At 43.1% G+C, this 27,253-nt stretch overlaps 1 protein-coding gene across 1 annotated transcript in view; it reads left to right on the forward strand.

Annotated features, from left to right (window-relative positions):
* The window catches only part of LOXHD1 (lipoxygenase homology PLAT domains 1), an 85,194-nt gene that overhangs the window by 13,047 nt on the left and 44,894 nt on the right, over positions 1-27,253 (forward strand). The window contains exons 10-17 of the mRNA XM_074165997.1: positions 52-180; positions 5,196-5,377; positions 8,864-8,980; positions 13,418-13,580; positions 16,561-16,715; positions 18,174-18,383; positions 19,812-19,935; positions 24,585-24,793. Coding sequence (XP_074022098.1) covers positions 52-180; positions 5,196-5,377; positions 8,864-8,980; positions 13,418-13,580; positions 16,561-16,715; positions 18,174-18,383; positions 19,812-19,935; positions 24,585-24,793 — 1,289 coding nt within the window. The remainder of the gene's footprint in view (positions 1-51; positions 181-5,195; positions 5,378-8,863; positions 8,981-13,417; positions 13,581-16,560; positions 16,716-18,173; positions 18,384-19,811; positions 19,936-24,584; positions 24,794-27,253) is intronic.

Genomic DNA, 27,253 nt, shown 5'->3' on the forward strand with positions numbered 1-27,253 from the left:
ACAGGATTTGTTTCACATGCTGAACAATGTCCTTTTGCATTACCACAACAGGAGTAGTCAGCCTAAAGGCCTCAAAGATTAACAAGAACAAATTTGAGCGTGGGAAGGTAGATGAGTTTACAGTGGAGTCTGTGGACATTGGAGACCTGAAAAAAATCAAGATAGGCCATGACAATAAAGGTAAGATGATCGGCTTTGTAATGTAGTATTTCTAGGGCATTAGGCATGTTGCTGTATAAAATAACCTGCCACCAAGACCCCAAACGTAATTTACCTTTTGGTGACAGATCCTTGCTGTCACTTTGGCTGTTGCTGCTTCTGTCTTTGCTGCTAATACCTTTCCCATGGCTGTGACAATAAGAGCACAGTGGTGGCAACTTGCAGGTAGCTTTGCAACCTCTCTCTCTGTAAGGGAGAATTTAGTTTTGCAGCCACCCCTTTAGAGAAGTTTCTCATACACCACTAAACCTTGTATTTTTTATTGTCACACATGGGACCTATAGACTTGTCTCATTTCTCTATCAATATTTTTGTTGTTTTCATCATCAAGTCTCTTTAGACATGGCTGTGTCTCTACTACAAACAGGGGAAGCAGTGGAAAGACATATGGACTCCTTCCCTATGGGGCATCAAGAGCCATAGTTGTCGATAGCTCCTCTATCTTATTACAAAGGCAAATTTATCCAAGTAATGGAGTAATTAGCACTTCCATGTGCACATCTTTAACCTGACACATATAGAAATGTAAAGCACATTAGCTCAAACCTGGATAATCGCTTGCAATCATCTTTATGGTATCTACTCTGTTTTTCCATTGGCAAAAGAGAGGATGATTTATTTCTCAGAGGTCTGGAATGCAATGATTCATCTGCTGTAAAGGCTTCATGGGTTATTCATTGTTATCTCTCCAACCGCAGGTAATTCAACTGGCTGGTTTCTGGAATGGGTAGAAATTGATGCCCCATCGCTGGGACAGTGTCTCAAGTTCCCTTGTGGCCGTTGGCTGGATAAATCAGAGGATGATGGAGCCATTGAGAGAATTATCTTCCCTGCAGAACTGCAGACAACAGAGTATATCCCATGTGAGCAGAATGCCATTTCCCCAGGATACACCCATCATTGCAGAAGATAAAATCTCACTAGCTCATGCAGCTTTATAGGCTTGGCCTCTCCCTTGAACTGGCTTGGGAAAATTTATAAATCATCACATGCCAGCTATTCTAATTACTGCAAGAAGGTTCCTCTGGGTGCTCTAGACTAACGTTTCTTATATTTGCCGAATCAAAGAGCCACTAGAAGCCATGTAGCTGTGTATGATTGTCTTTTTGCTGCCTCTGCCCTGTCATCTCCAAGTCCTCAGCCCATTCCAAGCTGTCTTCCTTGTCTCCAGTTTCCCTTTGATCTTGCTCCATTCAAATATTGCTGTTTCTGTTGTCAAAGCAGACACTTTGGTCTTGGTTCCCCCACTGCCTTGGGCACTGCACAGCCCTCTTTTGCTGAAAGACCCTCTTCCAGACTTTCTTCAGTGTGGTGCTTTTCTGCTGGTGTTGCACCAATCTGCCTCTTTTACTATTCTCCAATTTTTTCTTCCTCTTCACTTCACACCCTCTAAATAAATGTTTGGGGTAAACCCAGTGTCTTTTGGGAGCTCCTGCTGAGTACTAAGCTTATAATTTTCAAGTCTGCTATGACACCTCACACTTTTCTATTCAGGAAACTTCTTTTCCTGTCTCCAGAATATTGAGAATCAGATAACATGACTTTCTTGAAATAGATGACCGGAAACATTATTTTGCTTATCTTGTAGCCCCCTGTTTTCCTTTTCACATGTGCGTCCTTGACTGTGACCAGGGGACTGACAGCCCTTGGTCTTTATGTGGCTTGTCCCTCCCTGATCAGCTTCATTTCGAGTTGTCAACAAATATTTCCTGGCCCACCTTCAGGAGACTATCCAAATTGCTTTTTCCCTTCATTTGGTTCGATGCCACAATGATCAGGGATGAGGTCTGGAACCTGCGAGTTGATTTCCAGCCCATGCCCTGCCAAGTGCTTCCTAGGTCACTCTGAACAAGTGATAAGTTGGTCACACCAAAGCTCATTGCATCCTTCATTGTATACATTGGTGGGATCAAAAGCCTTTCCTCCGGCAGTTCCTTATTTAGACATCAAAAGTTAGAGCTGCCCAGTCTTTCCTCTTCTGCCTCAGTTTCCTGCTTCGTAAATACTTGTGAGAATAACCACACAGAAGACTATCAGCTGCTTTGGCTCCTTCTTTTTTACTGTAAACACTGTGGTTCCTGTTGAAGGTCTCCTTCACACTGGCTGGTTGACCCTCCAAGGTCCAGATCCTCCTACTCTGCAGTCTGTAAGCCAAAATCATCTTTCTCCTCTGAGGATCCACCAAGGTCATGTCTTTGTGCCTCCCCCATACTTTGACCATGCTATTTTTTCTCTCTCATATCTTTCTTTCTTTACATAAACTGTCCAGAGCAGAAGAATGGATACTCTTTGCTCCCTTTCTCACATTTGTCAGTCAAATGGAAGACATAATAGTCTGTGTCAGAAGAAATAAATTGGTAGATAGATATAGTGAATACATTCACAGGAGTGAATATAACCCAGAGACCTTGTACGTGCTTCTCTTCAGGTTTTTCCGTGTTTTTTTCCCAGTCGATATATATTTTGATGCAGATGTTGACTATATAATTTATTAATATCCCTGTATATTAGAATGAGGTAAGAGTTGCTGGCATACCGTGCCCTTGAGTACATAGTTTGTGTAAACCTGATTTTTGTAGGCAGTCCACCTTCACCCTTAGAAAGTAGTCAGACCTCCCTGGCACAAAGGTTGCGCCAGGCTCGGTGTCAGCGTAGGCTGTTTCACCATTTAAACTGTTCCCACCATGCTATTTACCGCCTTGTGGCTTCCCCTCTACTAGCCTGGGGGTTTCAGTTTGCCAGAGGTAACTAGAATGGTGTGATTTGTGTTATGATGACTCACGCCAGAATTGTTTCAGGCTGAGCAAACGATAACATATCATTAGCAGTTCAATTAAAATCCTCCCCGTGGGGATACAGCTTTAAAAGGGCCGTGTACATGAAATGGGCGTCTGGCAGCTGAAAGCTGGGCTGCTGGTGACCTTGCGACCGTCCTGCTTTGCTGATTCAGTTCTAAGCCGACGTTAATATTCAGGCAACAAGAGCAAGCGCCGTGGACCTCAGCAGAGAAGATAATTTTTAATTCATAATGCGTAGCATGTGAGTTTTGGTCTCCAGGATTTCCACCCCCGCCCCGGCTTCTTACATACTGGAGAAACTATTCCAGTTTACCTGCAGCACGGCAGAGCAGATTTCATTGGGCTGGGCAGAAAGAATATTAAGTACCTCCAGGCTGACTCTCTGTAGAAGGAAACTTCTTCATCTCTGTTCTCCGGAGAACCATATTTAGAGAGCCTGGGTTTTTAATGAATGATTAGTCTCCGATACGCATAATCAGAGTTACTCCAGATACAGTGCCAGAAACCTTCTCTCTCCCCTAGCAGAGACGCTGAATCTGAAATACAGCACAAAGCGCTGTAACGTAAATAGCAAAGATGACTGAAGTGTAGGAGGATGCAGATGCCAAGCGGCTGAGAAGATTGTGGCGAGGGATGGGAAACAGTGGAAGCTGGGAGGGTGGTGTGTGGGAGAGGGATGGCCAGGAGCGGATCCTGGCGACAGCGCTGGGTGCCGAAGGCTGTGCTTATGGATAGCGACACGGACCACAGGGTTCACATCTGCTTGCGGCAGGAGAAGTCCCTGCAGACAATCAGGGGTGCCCAAGCCTTACCCAGTATTTTTCACTTATAGATTTCAGAAAGGATTTAAAGGACATGGGGACAGGATTCAGTTTGCCAAATGGCCCCACCTGAATTTACATGTTCTCATGACAGTGGCATTGAATTGACATTGTGGCATTGACAGTGGCATCAATTGTCTGAATTCCCATTATCACAGAATAATAGAATTGTTTGGCCTGGAAGGGACCTTAAAGACCATCTAGTTTCAATCCCCCTGTCATGGGTAGGGACAAGTCCCACTGGACCAGATTGTTCAAAGCCCCATCCAGCCTGGCCTTGATACTATGGTTCTATGATCATCCATAAAGATTTGGCCATTCACAGAGGGTGGATTTGGAGAACGATTCAGCTGAGCCCAAGGAAAATGTCTGCATTCGCTTGTCTGACTCTCTTCAGGCTGCATTGACTGTAGTGATTGCAACCAGAGACGTGCACACCTGTTTGATGTACAGACATCTGAACACAGGTTTCTTACTCTGCGTGTTAAACACCATCTCACCTTGGAAACTGAGAATATTCAGAAAATTTGTAGAAAAGCCAGGAACAGAGCCCCAGTCTTATTCCTGGATCAGTCCTATTCCTGAGCAAGTCTGATTCATGCTCCAGCAGGACTCAGGACAGAGAAGCTGTGAAGATAGAAGAGAACAAAAGGAGGCATCAGATTTTGGGGTCATGGGACATTCTGCAGAAACCAAAGGAACAGAATAAGGAAGTATTTAGGGGTGTGATCCTTACTGTTCCGCATTCACTGTTGATCTGGTAGTAATTATCACGTTTGCCTTGCTGTTACGGAGAAGGTAGTTCTAAGAGAAAACTAGATCGGAGTGGACAACAGAGGGGTTTATTTCTTTTCCTTACTATTGATTTTTGTCATTTGTTTAGTAATGAAAATAATAGATTTTTTTTATCAATTAAGCTATCTTGAATATTAATATACTGCCTCCAGTTGGTTTAATGTCATCCATCTGCCTAGTTGCTCAAAAAATTGTGAATTCATGTTTTCCTTTAAGACGTGAGCTGTTGAAGTAAATCCTGTTTCAATAACTTTGAATGGCAGGTATAAATATACTGAGTGCTTTCTGATCATGTGATTAACTCCAAAATCTCGGTAAATGAACATGCATCAAGGTCAGTTGGCATGATAGGGTTAAAGGAAATTCCTCTGGATTCTCATAGTACTGACCAGGTAGATAACTAAATGACCACAAGTGTGTGACTCCTACCCTGTCTTCTTTAATTGTTGAGTCTTGTAAGCCAGATTTTGCTTCATTAAAATTTTCTTAGGAGCATTGGTTACTAATGCTGCTTAGTAACTTCTGTTGGTTTGTTTTAATTTTCTGCCATTTCCCGAATCAGTTGTTCCTTACGAGATCACAGTCTACACCAGCGATATCTTTGGAGCTGGCACGGATGCAAATGTCTTCATTGTTCTCTATGGAAGTGATGGGATCTGCACTCAGCAGAAATCCCTGTGTCTCAACAAGAGAGAGCAAAGGATGTATTTTGAAAGGAACTCGGTGAATCAGTTCATTGTGGAGGTAAGATCAAAGACACTCGCTGTCACCTTAGGTTGCCCTGAAGGGATTAAGAAGAGAAAATGGAGTGAAGTGGGAACTTTTCCTCTTTTAGGGAAAGCTATTCAGCTCTTTTACTCGAAGAATGTGGGCTCAAAACTCTATTCTGCAACAGATTTACTGTGTGCTGGATCAAATCTTTTCTTACCGACCTCCATTTAATAGCAACTCAAAGGTAACCACAAGCAGTGTCCCTGTGGCCCATGTTAAGCCTTGGGAAGGCTGGTGCAATTTTATCATGGAGCTGAGATGTGCCAATACATGGATATGGAGCCTTGCCCTTCCAGATAAAGTTGAGAGCCACTCTGGAAGGTCTTTACATCTTCCAGTTCTAGGCCATACTTGGTAATGAGAAGCTGTGAGTCTCCATGCATGCCAGATCTAACATGTGCACCTCTCCTTATCATTCTTATTTGCTTGCATATTTGCTTTCTCTTGCAGTTTGCAATACTTTGAAAGGTAACGGGAACCAAAGGCTTGCAGTATCGCTGAAACTAGTTGCCTTGTGTTTAAGGTCCCTTTACATCATTTCATGTTCTTATTTCAGCAGATCATGATGAAGGGGCTGGTCCGTGGTGCTCACTACTTAAGTAGCACTTCATTTGGGGCGGAAAGTGTTCATTTATTCTAACTCTATGGCAACCTAAGCATCATGCTCTCTTTCTCTGTATCCTCAGACAAAGGCCATTACTTTGCTGCAGACTCCGTGATTTTTGAATAACCGAGGCTTTTTAAAAGATCTTGTCAAGTATTTGCTGAAGCCTTTGCACAACTGTATGCAAATAGTAAACCAGTGCACATCAGTGAGTGAGCTCATTTACATCTGCAGTATTCAGCAATTCCTATTCAGAATATATTCTTATTGCTGAGAATTTCTGAGAGGCAGAAATATATAGGCAGTACCTTTTGGTACTACTTCATGTCCTCAGCTTCCCTCCCTGGATACAACAGCAATGCTGACTTTGTAGAGGACTGAGCCAGCAGTGTGCCCAGGTGGCCAAAAAGGCCAACAGCATTCTGGCCTGTATCAAGAACAGTGTGGTGAGTAGGACCCGAGAGGTGATCGTCCCCCTGTACTCGGCACTGGTGAGACCCCGCCTTGAGTACTGTGTCCAGTTTTGGGCCCCCTACCACAGGAAAGACATTGAGGTGCTGGAGCAGGTCCAGAGAAGGGCAACGAAGCTGGTGAGGGGTCTGGAGCACAAGTATTACGAGGAGAGGCTGAGGGAGCTGGGGTTGTTCAGTCTGGGGATGAGGAGACTGAGGGGAGACCTTATCGCTCTCTACAAGTACCTGAAAGGAGGCTGTAGAGAGGCGGGGGTCGGTCTCTTCTCCCGAGTTACAGATGATAGGACAAGGGGTAATGGCCTCAAGTTACGCCAGGGGAAGTTCAGGTTAGATATTAGGAAATATTTCTTTACTGAAAGGGTTATCAGGCATTGGAATGGGCTGCCCAGGGAGGTGGTTGAGGCACCATCCCTGGAGGTATTCAAGAGAGGAGTTGACATGGTGTTCGGGGATATGGATTAGTGTTGGGTGGTGTGGTGGTGTGTGTGTGGGTTGTGTGTGGTGTGTGGGGGGGTTTTTTTTTTGGTTTTTTTTTTTTTTCATTGGTTGGACTAGATGATCTTAAAGGGTCCCTTCCAACCTAGGTGATTCTGTGATTCTGTGATTCTGTGACTGCAGAACCTCTCTGTGTTTTGAGCTTGGTTTGTTTTTGTAAAACAATTGAAGGCAAATCTTAAAACCAAACTTTTTAACAAGTTAAAAATAAAAATGCTCCCAGCCCGCATTGTTGTTATATGGCATGAATCATAAAATTAATCCCCAGCATGATTCCTTAAAAACAAAGAATAAGATTCATTTTGGTGGAATTTCCACACAGTTTTTCATAACACAGATTGTATTAATCCATAGGTATAAATCTTAAACTGAGTGTTATTGTTATTTCTCTATTCCATAAGATTTATTTTAGGTTTGGTAGAATCTGAAACATCAGTGTTTTTCCTAGAGGAAGTAAGTGAAAATGCAGTTTGTTCTCTAGATTTACAACATCATATTAACCTGTCCCGAAACTTCATTTGGAGTTCAACAGACCTTAAAAACACCAACTGAGAATTACCCATTTGTTTTCATGTTTTTACCTGCCCCTAACATTTTGTATTTTACAAAAGAGGCAAAAAAGATTAGAGACTGGTCTCAGCTATGCTCCCAAGTGATGATTTGCTGGAGACACCTACAGCAGGGTAAAGACCACTTTTTCTTTAACATGGGCCTTTACTGGTGCAGCGACACTTTATTGCTATGTATTGATTAAAAGTCTCATTGAAAGATGAGTATTTGGGCATGACAAAAGAGAAGAAAATAATTTTCTCCTAGTGCGTGCTTGTGTGCATGGATGAGTTTTAGAAACGAGTTTGGATTATTTTAATTATTTTGCAATGATACTTATGCTGTCTAAAGTCAGGGCAGGGTGGGTGAAGTCAAACCTCATTTGTTCAGAGCGTAAACTCCTTGAATAGCCCAGTCAACCTTACTGAGTCAAGGAGCCTTCCGAAATTGCCGATGTCTTTGCTTCAGTATGGGGCAATCCTGTCAGCTGGGAAGAGAGGAAGGGAGTAGTCTCCAGTGGTGCAAACTGAGATGTTTGGTTTTCTCATATTTCCAAGAAAAAAAAAGACTCCAAGTCCCTATGGACAGAAAGACAGCTCAGTGTGCTTCTCCTGCGTGCACTGGATTTTTTTTGAAGGCCGACTATGCAAAAGCTTGCACTGAAACAACCAAAAGCTATTACTTAGGAGAAAACATCATTTTTCCTGTCCAAGCTTTTGGAAGGGAGGTGACTTGAGAGCAATGAACTAGTAACAAATTACTCAAGTAGTAAAGTGAGGCTTAAAAGGCCAGTAGCCGCTTCATAAGATAGTGATCCCATTGACTTGCTCAGAACGGCATTGGGATTCTGTGGTGGATCAGGAGAGAAGCCATATAAAAAGCCAGGCAGTTAATACTGTATTGTGACTTCAAAGCTATTCTTCCAGTGTTATAAAAGTGCACATAAGTGTTTAAAAAGGAAAGGGGTATCAAAAGAACAAGTTAGGCTGTGGCAGCATTGCAATTTCTAAAAAATTACCTTCATTCCCACTCATACGGAGAAGCCTGAGTTGCAGGGTTGCTCCTGTGTAACCAAATCTATCTCATACAGTGGGTAATTTGTGTAGAGCAAGATGCACTCCATTTTTGGAACAGAAGTTTGGGGAAACCCTTTAGCTAAAATGCAAGTTAGGGCATAATTGGCATCAACACTAATATTTGCTCCTCTGGGACTTCATACAGACTGGAAAAATAGGAAGTAAGCTGAAGAGGTAGTGTCTCAAAAGCCACCTGTTGTTCATGCCATAATCTTTCTCTTTTTTTGTTTTCTTGTTTTCTTTTTTTTTTTTTTTCCTGTAGCTGGAGGATGTTGGTGACATTATTGAAAAGATTCGCATAGGACACAAGGGTGGAGGACTGAACTCGGGATGGCATCTGGACCGTGTGGCGATTCGGAGGCTGTTGCCAAATGGAAAGGTACGCTATGAATCCCAGCACTCTGACTTTCCATCAGCAGCTGCTTCCATTTCCCAGAGCGTATCCTCTGTATACGAAGCGTGGTTAACAGTGAAAAATGAATCCCCAAAGAACAATACACACTAATGAACTGGCTAGAGCTTGGGGATCTGGGGACAATGAACATGTATTACCATGTTTTACTCTTCAAATGTTGATGATAAGACTCTGCAATCATTACTTTTTAAAAAATGCTGTTCTTGTCATACCTTTTGACTAGAATAACGTTATTTCCTCCTGGCAGTGGGCAGGAGAGAAGCAGTGATGTTGCTCCTCAACCTTTTGGAGGTCTTCATGATGCTTTATCTTTCGTGTGAAGGAGTGATCTGCCTGCTGGGTTTGGAGGCAACGTTGTCATGACTTGTTTGCTGGACTGAGAGGGGAGATTCCTGAGTTTGTACCCATTTCTGGTAAAGAATTACAGGGCTGAGCAGATGTCCCTGTGCTGCACTACATCGCTGTCGCTGGACATCCTGGAATGCCCAAGGCTAACTTAGATAATGGTGGGTTTGGGTGACATGAGAGGCCAAAGCTTCGTATTTTCACGTGTAGTTTTGTTTTAAACAATCACAGGGAAGGAAGTGGGTGTACCATTTTAAAATAAAAAGGATTGTTGCTAAACATGGGCAAGAAACAACTTCATCCGTCCCTTAATTCTGGAAGAATAAATGCAGGGAGCCAGTACAATTAATACAAGCAAAATGCCTCTCAGTGCAAGTCCCTGAATCACTTGTGTAAAACCCATCAAGTTGGGTCCTAGGACTTTTGGTTGCTCGTGTCAACAGGATTAAAGCAATGCAGCCAGATCGGTTGCCTTGATCTTGTCCACATAAGAAACTGTTCCTCAGCTCTGCTTTCAGATGCTGGCTGTAGGAACAGGAATGAGTCCGGCTGCAGGGAAGTTCAGAAGAAGACCACCTCTTCAGGACCAGTTCAGAATTGGAGCAGTAGCTGTGTCTGGGAACACCTGGGCGCTCTCCTCTGTTTTGTCCTTTCTCCCCTTATTTTGAAGGGATGTCAACTTTCATCTCCACCTCAATGCTCTGGTCTGCCTCCTCCTGAAGTGACTTCTAATATCATGTGTTGGTGTAAACACGCCTTGTTCAGTCATGGTGAACCTTCTTCTCATCTTGCTTCCTCCTTCAAAATTTACAGGATATATTTTACTCTCAGACTGACAATCAACTTGAAGGTCTGCCTTGAACCTTCCCCATCAGGCTTAAGCCTGTATCTTCCTGTATGAGCTTCTTCACAGGTTTCTCATGATCACCCTTTTGCCAGTCTGTTATTATCAGACGCTCTAGCTGTGTATTGACTAACCCTTGCCTTGTTACAGCTTCATTAGGTTAATGAGCGAGGTGACATTGTTTTGGGAGATATTGTTATTGGTCACAGACTAGGGAAGATGAAGAGGGGGATGTGCAAAGGTATGGAAACCAAGGGAAAGGAGATTCCTGGGCTGCCTCTTTCTACACCTACCCCTAACTTTGGGAGCACTTTAGGAAGCTCCTGAGAGCTCCGTGTTGGGTGCTCTTCCATTAGCCCAGAAAGGGTCTCAGGGCTGCATGGCTCTGCAGTCATTACAGCAGCTTTGAAGGACAGGCGGCGAGAAACCTGGGAAGGTGGAGGAAGGGAAGAAAACCCTGAACAACTTAAAAATGGGGAGACTTACAATTCTGCTGATCTTTTGATTATGGCATGGGAAAAAAAGAAGAAAGCAGAGCACTGCGTGATGCCGCTGATCAGCCACAGGATATTATGACCTGCCACAGGATAGCAATATGCTGCCAACGCTTCTAAAAGCTGTGCTACCTGATTAGACTGCTAAGATGTGTCTAGATGTATCTGTAATGCTGCAAAAGAAAAATGAGGTCAGTAACTTTTCCGATTAAATTGAAAGCACTCGGGTAAGAAACTGGGATTGTTGCATGCCAATAAAGCTCTGTCTTGGCATGCCAATTATATCTGATAATTATATTTCATTTGTTACAGCTTGGAGAAGGGCAAAGCACTGACTTTTAGCACACTATTGTAGCCCGCTTCTAGCTTAGGGCCAGACTCAGACGCTAATGAAACAAATTCTGTTTGGAGCTGCAAGAGGATTTTACCGTGGGTAACATAAAACAGTGCACTTTACGTCACTTAAATATTAATGCAATCACTAACAAGGAAACTCCAATAAAAACTGTGGCAATGACACGGTGATTAACAATAATGATACAATTAACTCTTACGGTAACTGCATATTATGCCCCACTGTGCAGGCACTCAAGTCCCTAGACATCCTATTACCAAATAAACAGTGTTCATATCAATGGCACGTACAGCCAACATTATGAATGTTTAGGAGCAGTTAAAAGCTTCAGCGAGAGACATGATTGAAGTGGGATCTCTACGGGGAGGAGAGAGTTTGAGCACTGAAGCATCGTTCTGGAGAGCCCTCTCTTCCCATACTGAAGGTGGGGTTGATAAGCACTGTTCAGCTCAGCATACGGTGAGATAATACAGGTTATATGGTCAGAAGTGAGGAGGCAGAAGTAGTGGTATAGCCAGTCATTAGGTGCAGTGTTTTGCTTGTACAGCACAAATAATGCTTGAAATCATCTGGAGAGGGACATTTTACAGGGGCATGTAGTGATAAGATGAGGGTTAATGGCTTAAAACTGAAAGACAGGAGATTTAGACTAGATATTAGGAAGAAATTCTTTGCTGTGAGGGTGGTGAGATCCTGGCCCAGGTTGCCCAGAGAAGCTGTGGCTGCCCCATCCCTGGAGGGGTTCAAGGCCAGGTTGGAGGGGGCTTTGAGCAATCTGGTCTGGTGGGAGGCGTCCCTGCCCATGGCAGGGGGTTGGAACTGGATGGTCTTTAAGGTCCCTTCCAACCCAAACCATTCTATGATTCTATGAATCAATGATCTAAAGTGCTGCTAGTTTTGTTTGACACCATGTTATACAAGTCATGCTCCAAATCGCCTTCTGGAGCTAAACATTGAAAGCCTTGGGTGAAGCAGCAGCACTGCAGAGAGCAGCAGAGAGGAGGAGAAGTGGTGTTTTATTGACAGCAGAAGCTTTGGGCTGTGCAGGTTCAAAGGATGGTTCTGCTGTGTACTCAAGACACTCGATCACACAAATCCCTTGGAGTGGTTCGGTTCTTGCGGATCAGTTTGTCTGGACTCTGTGTGTGGTGGGACGATGACCTGTTCATTCTGGCTTAGCAGAGACCAGAGTGCACCTCTGATGTTAGGCGTACAACCAATTCCTCCCTGGTGACCATGTCAGGGAGGGCAGGACACAGCGATAACTATATTCAGTATTGCTACAGTGAGAGCTATTCCCTTCTTTCATTATGTATTGATATTTTACTATTTAAACAGCAAAAGCAGTGAAGAAAGGACATTGTATTTCTTTGATAAATAATTACATGAGAGTAATTAAGGTGGACAGTGTTCCTACCTATGTTACACATAAAAGTGGTGGCACAGAGAGTACTGGAAACAGCCCCTGTGGTACTTCGGAAAGAAATGATGTAGTTGTCATTAAGGAAAGGGCCATTTTTTCTTTATTTATTTAGTTACTGTGAGATCAGAACTAACTTTTTTCTTCTTTTTCTGTTCAGACTTGTGGGCTCTGCAAGTTGCATGATGGCTCATGCCCCTTCCTTTATGGAGACATAGCCTGGGGTGCCCAGCACACAGAAAGCTGCCTGCCTCTTACCGTCTTGGAGGCCTTACAGGAGTCTGTTCTTAATGAGTAGTCTGGGATTGATTTTGTTTACCAAGTGGAAAACACATGTTCTATTGTTTTTGTTTGTTTGATGATGGAAATCATATTTGCTTCCACCAAAGTGAAGTCAAAACAAAAGATCAAAAATCAAATCACTGTTTTTCTCCTCCTAATGTACGTATGGGAATTGCCTGGAAAACAGCCTGACTCACAGAATTATAGGACAAAATCTTGACTTGACTCTGAAGTATTGACTCAGAAAAAAAAAAAAACCCTACTGACTTCAAAGGGAATGCTGCCTGAATAAGGATTGCAGAGGGATTGCAGAGTCTCAGTAAAACACAGCTTCGGCAGGAATGGTGCAGTTCTGACTAGGCATTTGCAAGATCAAAAACTGGGAAAGGCAGAGATCTACTGGATCTTACAGCCACTCTCGCACAGCCATTGGGAATACTGTTCTCTGCTGCACATTCAGGGCTTCTTCTCAGAGTCCTCAGATGTCCTCTTTCTGGAGGAAATATGTTTCTGTATACTATTTCAGCTCTGCATCTACATCCACATGCATACAAACATGAGCTGAAAATCCTCGCCTGCATGTCAGAGCATTTTCACAGGGGAAATGCTAACATTTGATCATGTTGTTCTGAAGAGATTATCTCTGTCATGTTTACTTCAGGGCTCGGAAACCATCACATTTCCATGTGAAAGATGGCTTGCAAAGTCTGAAGACGACGGCGAGACTATCAGAGAACTGGTACCGTCTGATATTTTTACTGAAAAACTCATGAAGGACGGGACACTGAAGCAGATAGAGGAAGAAGTTGAAGACCCATTAGAAGGTAATAAAATCGTAGGAGTAGGTTGGGACCTAGTCATCTAATTTTTGGAACAAAACATTTGGATGTGTGGTTCAGGCAAATGCAATGCTGGTACGACTGTTCACATTTTCTTTTCCTTCCTGTTCTCTGGCCTCTCTTGTACCTGAAGCACTTTTGTGCAATAATGCCATTATTTTCATGTAGGGCATTTATAAAACTGTCACAGACAACCTTTCACACAGATATGGTTTGCACGTCTCCTCTGATGCCTAATAAAATTCTTCCATGTTGTCTTCCAGGCTCTGCAAACACCTTTACATCTTTACCCAACTTCACCTTCCTTTTATACCCTACCAGTCTGAGTTATGCTCCTCTTTCCTGTCAAAGATGTTTTTTCTGCTGCTCTTCAGGTACATAGGGACATCCTCTAAAAATTTGGCTCTAGGCAGCCACTGTCACCTCACTAAAGTGCCTCTGGAGAGGAGAATAAATGCTTATGCAGCTCTGAGCCCATCTTATTAAAATGTTCACATTCAGTGTTTGGCCCTTCTGGTAACTGAAGCAACTGAATGAGAACCTGGAGAAAAGGAGGCTGAGGGGAGACCTTCTCGCTCTCTACGACTCCCTGAAAGGAGGGTGTAGCCAGGGGGGGTTGGTCTCTTCTCCCAAGGAACAGGCGATAGGACAAGAGGAAATGGCCTCAAGTTGCACCAGGGGAGGTTTAGGATGGATATCAGGAAAAATTTCTCCACGGAAAGGGTTGTCAAGCATTGGGACAGGCTGCCCAGGGCAGTGGTGGAGTCAACATCCCTAGAGGTATTTAAAAACCGTGCAGATGTGGTGCTGAGGGACATGGGTTAGTGGTGGTTTTGCCAGTGCTAGGTTGATGGTTGGACTCGATGATCTTAAAGATCACTTCCAACTTCAACAATTCTATGATTCTATGGTTCTAAGAACTGAAGTTTCATCCTAAACTCATTGTTTCTTTGTATGTCCAGATGTTTCTAACTCTTTTTCCTGTAGAACCCCATTTTCCCACCCCAAGCTCCTTCTGCCCTTGAGAGAAGTCGTGAACCTTCCAACATCCTGAGCAGAACAAACTGAATTCAGCTGCCATTTTCATTCTTGATTCTTACATCTGGCAACAAGATGATTCAACAGAGAAAATGATTTCTCTCCCTGTGTCTTTCCTCTCAGAGTCTGATTTGCATTTACAGTACACCATTGTCAGGGTGGAATTTATATGGATAGTGAGTGTTTTCCATTGCCAATGTAGACAATTTGCCTTTGCACTGTGCCCTCAGAAGAGAGAGGTGTGCTCTTTCCTCCTGTTAGGAACTACATGGCAGCTCATGGGAGATTTTTTTCCTGCAGAGGCAAAGACAGTTTTAATATCAGTTAGTGGCATGGCTGCTTGACACCTGCATGACATTTTCGTTAACTTATCAACTTCTGTTGCTTTACCTTACATTAGTTACCGTGAGTTAACTAACCTGGGTGACTAATTTTTTAAGGAACAGCCTTAAAACAAGTTTTACATTCTGTGAAATAGGATTTTTGGATAACTGAAGGTTTCTTTTGTCTGGGAGCTAGGGCCGGAGTTTGGGAACTTCTGCTTTAGTTACAAAATATCTGGGGCAGGAATTTTTATCTTCTGCATCTCTATGAGTCCTCATACATCTTGGGCAGTGACACAGTGTAAATGACAGCAAAGGCAAATCAGCTCGAAGTGTTCTGAGGATCATCTTTTATATAGTAGACTGCATTTCAGTCTTGGAGGTCTCTAGAACTGGCAAGCAAATACCAGAGAGGGATGCATTGACTAATTAGACGGTATGCATTGCGCCCTTCATTACTAATGTAACGGTTGTCTCTCAAATACAAAGATGTAACTCTGTAGGACATAATGTGAAGAAACAAACCAGAAAACCTGGCATTGCACCTAGCCTCATGAATGGTCTCAGGTGATGATCTTGATCCATTTCTTAGATAGAATGGAATATATGGAAATCTTTCCATATATTTATATATTAAATAAATGGAAATCTTTCATGGATGGTGGAGCAGAATAGGCCCTGTTTTACTGGGAAAGCTAGGTACAGAAGAAAAAGACAATAAAGATATTTTCTTTGATGCTGTCAGCGTACAAAGAAGAATCCTAACTAAGACCTTGTGCCTATTTCTCATTTGCATTGCCCTGGGATTTTCAGGGAGGCATTCTCCAAGGCTCGTATGCCACCAGGGTAATCAGAGGCTCTCACAGTCCTTATTTGTTTTCCTGGCGAGAATGCTTTCGGTAACTGTTTTCCCTGTGTAATTGGGAAAAGAGCAACAAGCAAAATAAAAACAGGAGTATTTAACAGGTTTAGTAAAACGCATTACTAAAGATTTGATGAGGTTTTATTGGATCATCATGGAGCAAGCTAAAGAGAAAGGGTACATAAACAGTGCAGCTCCAACACTTCCTTAATTAAATAATGTCTCAGCTAAAGGACTCAACAACCTGTTCTCTTTCTGTTTGGGGAATTTATAGACATCCATGCCATTAACTCTGGTAGTAATTGCACATCTGAATCCCTGGAGTTTGTTTATGGAAGATGGAGTATTAACAATTCACAACACCGAATCACTTGTTCTCAGATGTAGGTCCCTTGAGCCTCGGTATGAAGAGGTGCAGAGTTCCCCCACCTCTATCGACTTCGCATACAGTAATCACCATAATGATACTTTGCATTTTTAACTGTAAACTATGCGATCAAAGCAATACACAGGCATCGATTAGATGGAGAAAAGGACAGTCAGCACATTCCAGCTCAGTGATTCTCCAGTCTTTGGATCATTACCAGAAGCCTGAAAGGATAAAGCATATGGGATTTAAAACCTACAAGAACTGAGTGATAAGCAGAAAGTTTGGGGACCATTTTCTTAGGTAAATTCAGTATCTAAGATAGACCTTGATAATTCTCCTGACCAGAAATCACATCTCCATTTCTTTCTGCAGTTCACACGTACAAGATCAGCGTGTTCACTGGCGATATCTACGGTGCTGGGACAGATGCTAATGTTTTCCTAAATATCTACGGAGACCTGGGGGACACAGGAGAGAGAAAACTCAGCAAATCTGAAACAAACTTCAACAAGTTTGAAAGAGGACAGGTACAAATGCAACGGGTTAATAGCACTTTCCATTTCAAAGTCCTTAACCTAACACGTCCATGACTGTCTTTATAGGCTGAGTTTTCCTACAAGGGATGAATTTATTGATTCCATTTACCATGTTCATTACCTCCTAAAGTGCTTCATATGGATTGTCAGCTGGGTACTACAACCAACAGGCACTGCAGCAAATGGGTAGATGTTTCTGTGAAGTCACTCATACATGAATTATGAGCTTGGTCCGGGTAAACTGGCTTGAAATGTTAGCTGCAGATTTGAGAGCGCACAAAACCTGAGGTCTCTCATTCCCAGAGCCTCTGTGCAACTGATTTGCACCCACATAGTACGTATTGTAATTCATTGCAGAGCATGATAAACTCATGGGACCTAAACTGCAGCTATGTTTAAAAAAAATAACTCCAGAAGTGGTACTCTGTGGTCAGTCCATGAGTCATTTTCACAGCCTCATGTAATGATGGCAAAGATTGTTTTATCTGGATTGTCCATACAAATCTAACTGGGTTAGTGTCATGGGTTAACCCCATCCAGCAACTAAGACCCACACAGCTTCTCACTCACTTCCCTCTAGGTGGGATGGGGGAGAGAATCAGGAGAGTAAGAGTGAGAAAACTCATGGGCTGCGATAAAGACAGTTTAATAAGTATAGCAGTAGCCGTGTACACAAGCAAAGCAAAACAAGGAATTCACTCCCTGCTTCCCATCGTCAGGCAGGTGTACAGGCATCTCCAGGAAAGCAGGGCTCCATCACGTGTAATGGTTACTTGGGAAAGCAAAATGCCATCACTCTGAACTTCCCCCTTTTCCTTCTTCTTCCCCCAGCTTTGTATACTGAGCATGTCACATGGTATGGAATATCCCTTTGGTCAGTTGGGATCGTCTGTCCCGGCTGTGTCCCCTCTCTGCTCCTTGTGCACCCCCAGCCCACTCACTGGTGGGGTGGGGTGAGGAGCAGGAAAGGCTTTGATGCCGTGTAAGCACTGCTCAGCCATGGCTGAAACATCCCTGTATTATCTACTTTGTGCTGTTATCTATTATGGTATTTCCAGCACAAATCCAAAATATAGCCCCATACCAGCTACTATGAAGAAAATTCATTCTACCCCAGCCAAAACCAGCACAATTAGTAAGAGAAATCTTACTTAGACTTAAAAATCAGTATGTAAAATTTTCAGAAATTCAGTATTCTAATTGGTTGTAAGAGTGACATTTTGTGCAGCTCCCCTCATAGCAGAACCAGGCTTCAAAACACTTCCCCGCAGAACAGTTTTAGAGTGCAGTGATGCCCCTATAGACTGCTGCAAAGCTTTTAGCCGAACACCCTTGTGTGAGACGGAATTTAAACACTTATTGTGCTCTGTAGTCTCCGTTTGCTTTTGTCCGGTAGATGACCTGTTGAGAGCTCATTAACAGAAGCAACTGCTGTTGCACACTCCGCAGGAGGATACGTTTACTATACAGGCTGTGGACCTTGGCATTTTGTACAAGATCAAGATTCGTCATGACAATAGCATGATCAGTCCCGACTGGTTCCTGGAAAAAGTAGAGATCCTGGACGAGACCACAGAGGAGTCGTTCGTTTTCCTGTGTGAGCGCTGGCTCTCTAAAAAGAAAGAGGACAAAAAGATAGAGCGTACGCTTTACGAACAGGTACGGTTACGGCTCAAAGCTGGGACCCCAACCCGCTGCTACTAATAAATATAAAATTATTAAATATCTGCTTGAAGTCCGAGACACGTCATTAGGGACTTACATTTTTTCACTTGTCCGAAATGAATTTGTGTTTTTCAGACAAGTGTTGAAAGTATGGCCACTCTCAGCCCAGTATCACTAGCTCCCTAATTTGCAATTTGGGCAGGAAAATCTAGGAATCTAAGTGAAACTCTCCAGTTGAGGGCATGGTAACGTTTATTTCCCTGCTGCTCTCCTTGCTGTGCCCACAACGTAGGTTGGTTATGGGTCTCACTATTCAAAGCCCTCAAGCCAAAATATTGGGTCCTTTGCATCCTCACTGGGGTGGATGGGTTTATCTTTTCAGCAACGTCTTCCACCAATACCAAGCAGAAAAAAAAATCTAGCTTGTTTGCTACCACTCAAAGCACTAGATGGTTTTTAGTGAAATGCACTTTCTACTTGCACATTCTCTGTTGCTTTATCAGGCTAACATAGCTAATTGGAATTCAAGGTACATGCACTAATTAAAATTAGCAAACAAGATTAATAGACCTCTCTTGCTTCTATACAGTGAGGCATAATAAAGGAGCTGATTATAAGTCCATTGTATTTAAGGAGTCCACTTTGCAAAAGACAGTGACATTTTAATTGACAGTTACCACTAAAATTGTCATCAATGAACTTGGGCCAGACTCATCCTGAACACAACAGAATGGATGTGAGAAGAGTTAGACCATGGATGAGTATTTCCATACGCTCCCTCATAAAATCGCAGCAGACAATGCTATGAATTCTTGTGGTCAGTCTTACGCCATTGCTCATTTTAATTCATAAGGAGGAAAAAGCTAATCACCTTTTTTTTCTTTTCTTTTTTTTTTTTTTTTTTAATTACGTGACTGTGTGGTAAGAACCTCACATTTATTAGACAATGACACTGAACGCATCTGCACTAACTCCTCAAATATAATAGATGTCCCGTATCGTTCAGCTTTGCAGTACTCTCCCTCTTGTGCCCTTTGACCTGTACCAGGTCAATTAGCCTGACACCACAGTGTGTGCCTGGAGAAGCAAATCTGGCACCGTCCCATCCGTTGGCACTTTCTGTGGCTATTGCTCACACAGGCAGCGGAGAAAAGCTACAACACACCATTAAAGTCCCTTGGGTCCATTATATTTTCTTTTATTATAACATGCACCCAGAATGGCCTGTCAGGGTTACCAACGAAGGAAGTGAATGACCTGCAGTAAATCACACGACACATTTATTTGAGCTACACTGAGCAAACAAGCTACCTGGGGAACTACAGGGATTTCTTCTCATGTTGTTCTTGGAGGCACATGGGAACAGCTGACAACGCTTGAGCGCCCCACCTCATTACCTTCCCATCCCTGCCTTCCAACCAGAGCTATGATGGTGAGCGAAACAGCCTGGATGACTCATCTCTCAGCCTGTCAAGTCAGGACAGCAATGCCAACCTGAAGGAGACGAAAAAATCCAGCTTGGTCAAGGCAGCAGAAGAAGGATCACGTGAGCGAACCCCCTGTTTGGTTGCATGCACGCATGTGTTCTTGGCTTTCAGTGCAAGAGACGTTATGTTCGTCCTGGTGAGGTTCTCAAGAAGAGGCAGAACAGCAAATTGCTTCTCCTCACCTTGTGTTGTGACCATTTTGAGACAGGCTGGACCGACAGTTGTGTTTCTGGGTTGCTTTTCCTGTAGTTCTCTGACCCTAACAGTGAACCCATGTTCTCTAACCCATGAAGTTCACAGCAACTTCAGTGTTTCCAACCCTCTTTTTTCTCTCCTGGGGTAATTGCTGTAGCATGTCAGAATTAACTTCTCCATTGCCAGCAGATGTAGGTTCTCCAGGCAATGTGGTGCCTTGGACAACGTGACAATATTGTTAGGTAGGCGGTTATTCAAGGGTACACTGTTTTCTGTTGTGCTGAGGTAAAAGGCACAGAGTTCTCTACTGGCAGCTACTATCCCAAATCGTGTCATGTAAAGTTAGGTGAGTACACCCACAGCACCAAATGTGGAAAAGGAGCTGGTCATCATCATCCATAGGGCTGCCTCAGAAAGAAACCCACTGACCTGAAGAATCGTGCTCCCTCTTCCTTCCCCATCCTTCACCAAGTTCATTGCAGACAGCAATTCAGAGTGGGGAGAAGTGACACTACCCTCTGAACAGCGGGGTCTGATAGAGTTCAGGGAAGAATTTATTCATGTTTTGAATAATCTGTCTGAAGTGTCCTTCAAAGGATCCAAAATTCTTTGCAATGAGAGGGACTGTAAGCGGACATGCCATCGCCAAAAAAGCCTTCCTTGGATTATCAGAGGCTCTTTTCCACATGATTCCTTGAAGTAGCTTTTGTTGCTGATATCAGTTGGGTTCTTTCTGCTATATCTCTTTGACCGGCTCAAGATGATGTTTCATGTAGCATATGAGATCTGAATTACCAAAGAAGGCTTAGAATTTCCTGAGGCCTTATTTGTCACGCTTAAGCCATCTCCCTTTTTCAGGATCAGGCTACTAGTGCCTCATCACCAGGGATATTTGTTTAATATGAATTTAAATTATTTATTTTAGAACTCTTTGGGGTTTCATCCTTACAACATGTAGCTGCACCACAGCAACCTTTGGGTTGGGAGAGGAGTGGGACACGGGGAGATGAGCAAGAGCACTGGTAGGTCTCTTGGCTCTCAGAAAACAAGCTTTGACTGAGAGTGCTCAGGTGAGTTTGTTCTTTTCCAGAAAGTGGTCTGTCTTATAACCGGGTGGAGGAGGAGGGTCTGCGAGTGCTGTTGCTGAAAGACAGGGAGTCCATGGAACTCTGGACTGAGCTTTCTGCTCAAACAACCGATGGAAACAGTTGGTGGTTCCAGTATAGAGTTTCATCTTCAGGCTCTGGTTCCTGAGACAGCTGAATGTAAAAGGAAAATCTGTTTCTGGATTGCATCTTATAAAAAATGAAGTATGCCAGCCTGTGTCTGAAAGGCCAGCTTTTGTGCAGGGAAGCTTGTCTTGCTCCGCTGTCGCCGATACAAAGTGAGAAAGTTGCTCAGGTTTTGTTTCTGTCCTGGGCATGAAGGAAGCCTGGAAAATCAGTGTCCATCAGCTGAAGTAATCTCTGTGGAAAATATCCTCAGTCCATCAATATTTCCTTATAATTCCATTACCACACAGGCTTTTTTCTCTGCATTTATGTACCTTTTGATTAACCACCCCTGTGTTCCAGGACAACGGCTTATCATCTAAATTACACCTCCAGTTTGTTGTCATCCTACACAGGGTCTTTTAACTTTAGATTAATATTTTAGATGTATGGTTAAGATACTGTGTTGTAACAAGTAACTCGGCAGCAGCTGGGTCACAGTGACTGTCTGTATGCGCTCTTAGTCCACAGCAAGTGCAAAATAATTGAACTTATCTTAAACCTCCACGGTAAGCCAAGTGTAAAATGATGTAATTTGGCTTAGGAGTTTAGGATAGCTTTCACTGACATGGTCCAAGGGAACTCATATAAATGATTCCTGCAGCTCAGCTGATGCCCAGCAGCTTGTTGTGATGTGATACCTGGGTTGCGTGTCCCATGTCTTTAAGTTGTGAAGCAGACATAAGGCTATACATTGCTTAACCTGGTCTGCAACCCATGTGTCTTGGGGCAGCCCTTCTTTTGTAATCCCATATTGTCCTCGAACAAATAATAAGTGATTCCCATGTTCCTTCTGATATTACTTCTGTGGTGAGACAATGGATAACATCTGCCATATTGGCATTCCATGTAGTTTCACAAATAATGGGTAGAACTTCAGCATCTCCCATGAGAACCCCTCTCCAGCAGAGCTAGGATAGTTCCCATCAGCTCCATTGTGCCAGGGTGGTCTTTCTTGTCTGAGTCCTGGAGCTTGTCATCACCACTATCTCTGTTGCAGTGACATGGCCTCATTAAGGAAACTGCCTCTTGACGGAATGTCAGATAAGATGGACTGTGTGAGCCAGACAGCCATCTCCTGAGATGGATAAAAAAAACCAGCTGTTAATTAGTTGATTAGGGGAAGTGGTATTGGGAGGTGCCTGGGAAAGGGAGTTACAGTTTGAGCAGCCCAGTTCTGATTCTGCCGTGCTCAGATGGTGAATTCCTTTGAGAGGCAGGAGGTGATGTGAGGATGGAGCACAGAGAAAGGTCCTGTTGACTAGGTACCTGCTTGGGTCTGAACCGGGGACCCTGCTCCGTGCTGGAAGGCAGTGCTGGAGATGGTGTGGTCTACATCCCTAATGAAACCCACCACTCCTGTGAGGGGGACACATGCCCTCAAACAGCCTGAAATCTGTGCAAAGACTCCAGGAAACAGGGGACAAAGGGAGGCGGGATGAAAGACCTGTGGTGTCCTGGTGTGGCCACCTACCTCAGATTTTGCATTCTCCCGTGTTTGAAGAAGTAGAGCTATGGAGTTCCAGAGAAAGAAGGATACAACAGAGAGGGAAGATAAACATACTAAAGGGTCGCTTTTCTAGTTTTTAAAGGAAAGAACAACAAACAGTCTTTCTTGCTGTCTGCCAGCAAGCTGCTCTATGTCTCTGTATCCATTATTTAAAGTGAGAAACGATAACAGTTTCTCATAGTTCTCATTTTTGACATAGGTGTCTCAAGTACTTTGGCTTGAGGAGGCAACATCAGTTGGAAATGCTGGTACTTCTGTGAACTTAATCTGTCACAGGAGAACAGCATAAAAATGGTATAAAAGAAAATTTTGTCCCTATTCAAAATATAATTTATTTAAAAGAGGAATCTGCAGAGGGTCTAAACATGACCCCTTAACGTATTCTTATAAAATCTGTCTTGCTTACAGCTAAGCCCTAATACCAGCAGCTCCAGTGGTTATTTTGTGAAGAATGCACTGCATATCATTATGGTGATGTGCACACTGAAATGTAAATGATACCATAAAGGGAAGAATAAGTCTTACCTAATCATCAGTTCATTTTTTGCTGGTACACAAAATCCTCAAACTGGGGCTGAATGAATCTCTTTGGGTTCTGCTCTGTCCAGAGGTAAGAATGGGTTTGGTCAGCACGAATTCATGCCTTCCCTGATATTGCACACATATTCTGAGCTTGATTTGAATTTCTAGTAGAACCCCCACCTCAAAAATGTTGTTAGTTACCATAAACCAAAATCAGATGTCAATCTTGGATTATTTGAAAGCCAATCAAGTTTTTTCTCAAGGTTTATAAACTTTTTTTTTCTTTTTTTAAATCAAAAAAGCGATGATGAAGCCAGGCTGAGTTTCAAGTCTGTGATGAGGCAAGTTTCAGAGCTCCGAGTCTTGTCAGAGAGGTTTGAACAGCCCTGCACAAATGTTCTGAGAAATCAAACGAGTATTCAGCGTCTAATTCTGCACCACCCGCTCGGCTTACCCAAATGAGCTTTTGGAAGGCACTTGAAAAGCAGTCTGGCACTTCCTCCCTTTTAACAGCTGAACTGAAATTTCTGAAAACCACAGAAAAACCTGCTAAGTCCCCAAGCCTTGGCCTGAAGGTTTTTCTCCTAATTGATGTTACTATGCAGTATTTAAAAGTATTATGTGACCTACCTTTAATACAAGGATTATTCCTGGTTTGCCTGGGTTTGCGAAGGGATGCTGAAACTCTGAGCAGCCCCATAGATCACAGCAATCCCTGAACGAAGAACATTTGCAGTTGTACTGGGAGATTCACCCAGTGATGGTTCACCTTGGAGTCAGCACAGATTTATTTGCCTTTATTGAACGGCGAGCATGAGATCACTTTGGTCTAATAGCCTATTTAAGATTTAGGTGCTCAATCTCATGTTCAGGGAGGTCTCTTGGTGTAAATAAGGTTTCAAGCCCTTTGCTGTTCTGTCATCTCTTGGGGACAAATCTGGACTTGCAGCCGGTAGGGGTGTCTGTGGAAGTTAACCCTTGCAGAATTCAATTCCAAGTGTGTATGGGAAAGTAGTCCCCCACGCACATTTGTAGCCCAATGCAGCATGGTGTTATCCCTTCTCCAGTTGAGTTCAATGGGATGTGAGTCCGTTTAGCACACACAACTTCTCCCTATGACGGGATGGCTCCCCGGTTTTCTGAAGTCTCATGCAAATGCGGAAGTGTGGGGTTTTTTTCTGATGATTAAAAAAACCTCTGTTTGTTGCAGTGATCCCGTACCACATCACCGTCACCACGGGCACAGAATTTGACTCCAGCACTGACAGCCGAGTGTTCATCATTATCATGGGACCTCAGAAAGTGCAGACGGAGAGGCTGTGGCTGGATCTCCCAGAATGGAAAGATGAGTTTGCAGATGGCTCCGTAGAGAAATTCTCTGTTTGGGGCCTAGATGTTGGAGAGATCAAAAAAGTGGAGGTACTTCGTGAATGCAGTGCAAGCACTGGAATCATATAAAATACGTGGCCAAAGAAAGCCAAACGTGTTCCCATTATTCTTAGCAGTGAAGGAAAGGCATTTGGGTCTAAAAGGAATGTAATCAGGGATGTGCTGATGAGATTTCACATGTGTCTGAACCTGAAAATAAGTACAATTTACAGCTCACAAAACCCTTGGGAGGCAGGAGATAATTTTGAATTATAAGGAAGTTTTAACATATCCCAGTTTTGTCCCGTCTCTGGCACTGCTTTTTCTTGGTGAAGCCCTGTTATTGACAGACGCACTGAAGAATCCCAGGATGCAATCCTTTCTCAGTCTTCTTCCTGGTTGATTCTTATACTGCTTCCAGTTGGGTTTCATAAATTGTGCCTGCAGTGAGAAACACATCTTGTATAATTTTCCAGCTAAACATGAAAATTGTTTATACAGCTTGGAGGACCCAGGCTTAAAGAAGAAAGTTAATCATCGTTCAGAAGTAACATACTCAAATAGATTTCGGTACAGAGGCCATTTTTCCTGCTGTGGTTCAGGGAGACAGAATTTGCACAGATTTTCCATCACTGAGCTTAAACTGCCCCTGAATCTTCCAGTGCATTTGTGTACATCATTTCATACAGCAGTTCCATCTCCTAAAAGCTGGCTCCAGCCCCCAAGACCTGAAACCCACAGCATCTAAGGACTTCAAGAGTCTATCTAATTCTTTTTTTCCCCATGCCTTGTGTTGCAGTAAAACTACCTGTTGATACATATACTTGTGTATTCAGAGGGAGATGAGTCAAAGAAATATAAAGAGAGAAATTCTAATTAAAAAAAGTCATTGCAGTTGTTTCTCCTGTTGTAGCAGCTGATAAATTGTAGCACTCAGAATCACAGAATCACAGAATAACTCCCATTAGCTTTCATTCAAAGCAATGGATTCTGACACCTTGAGAAGTCCCCATACCAGATTTGAGTTTATTATCAAACCATTTTCTTAATGCACTCCAAGTGCCTGGATATTATGAGTGGCACATTCTACCTAGCCATCTCTAGGTCAAATTTTGAAAGTGAATCAAGTACATAAATCCTTCTCTTCCAGACCGTGTGTGCTTGGGAACAGCCATGGGCTGGGATAGAGAAGGAGTAAAAAGCCATTATAACCCCTCAGTGTCAGAGAGACAGAAGGTGCTGGATGAAGAACAAAATACAACAAAATGGAGAAGAGACAGTGAGTGGGGTGAGGAATGGGCAGAGAACAGGAGAAAACAGAAGAAAATGCTTGGAAATAGAGAGGAGCAAGGAAAGGAAATAATTTGAAAAGTATTACAAATGGAGAAGAAGAGAAAAGGTTACAAATTAAATGCAGAGAGTTAGAAAAAGAAATAACATATAGCTTTCAAGATGGGTGATGTTCTTCTGCACTGTTTCACCCCTGTCCTCAGTGATCTCACTAGTCTGCTACCTCACCTCTTGCTCATCTTTCCTCTTTTGTTTGTAGTCCCCCCAGCTCGTGGTTGGAGGAGCCATCTGCTCCTGGCCTTCTGCCTTCCCTCATGCAGTGCCCTCTACTTGGAAGGTGTCTTCTTGATGATCCACGTCCCAGCGACCACATCGATGTGCCAGTCTGCCGTGGTTGCCATGGAATCAGTCCATATTTTCCCTGTAGAAAATTGCAGTGTTCAGGGACATTGCAGAAAATTGCTAGTTGTCTGCTTGGGAGAAGTGAGGAACATTTCGTGCTCGGATTTGGCATTTGGCTGCTTCTGGAAGAAGGCAAGAAGTTCTGAATATGAGTTACCATGTGAAAATAGCATAGGATGGGGACTAAGTTTCCAGAAGCCCTCTGTATAACCCAGGCAGCAGACTGTTCGATTTAGTAAGATCGTAAGATTTGCGGCTTGATGACACTTTTAGTTTGGTGTTATTCTCCTGCTGCAAATACAGGTGAAAGCAGAAACAGTGGAACATGAAGTAAATTGAAAGGGCCCCATTTGTAGCTGTCTTGTAAGTCTACAGACATAATATTTAATACTGGTGTTCTTTAATAGACATGCTGACATGAAAATAAATAATACAAGTTATTTGGTATAGGCACTTCATACTGTGTTCTTAAAACAAGTTTTAATATTTCTTCTCCTAATGAATGAAAGTGTCTCTGTTCCCAGACTGCTGTTGCTGCAGAGAGATATAGGTATGATCAGGAGAGTCCCGTACTGGTCTGCATTTCTAAACCACTTCTGGTTCAGAGCCTTTCACAAGCACAGAGTAGAGTGTGATCGAATGTAAAGTGCTGCAAGTCCAGTCCCTCACTGACTGGGGACCTGATCCTAGAAGACCCAGGGTTTTCTCTAATAATCTTTGTACCTTCCAGAATAAGCAAGAACCCCCTTTTTTTTTTTGGCATCTTTTCCATATACCTACCACTAAAATTCTCTCCCATTTTCCCCTGTTGTTGCATTC

This window comes from Numenius arquata, chromosome Z (genome assembly GCF_964106895.1).
Source record: "Numenius arquata chromosome Z, bNumArq3.hap1.1, whole genome shotgun sequence".
In the NCBI taxonomy this organism is placed as follows: Eukaryota; Metazoa; Chordata; class Aves; order Charadriiformes; family Scolopacidae; genus Numenius; species Numenius arquata.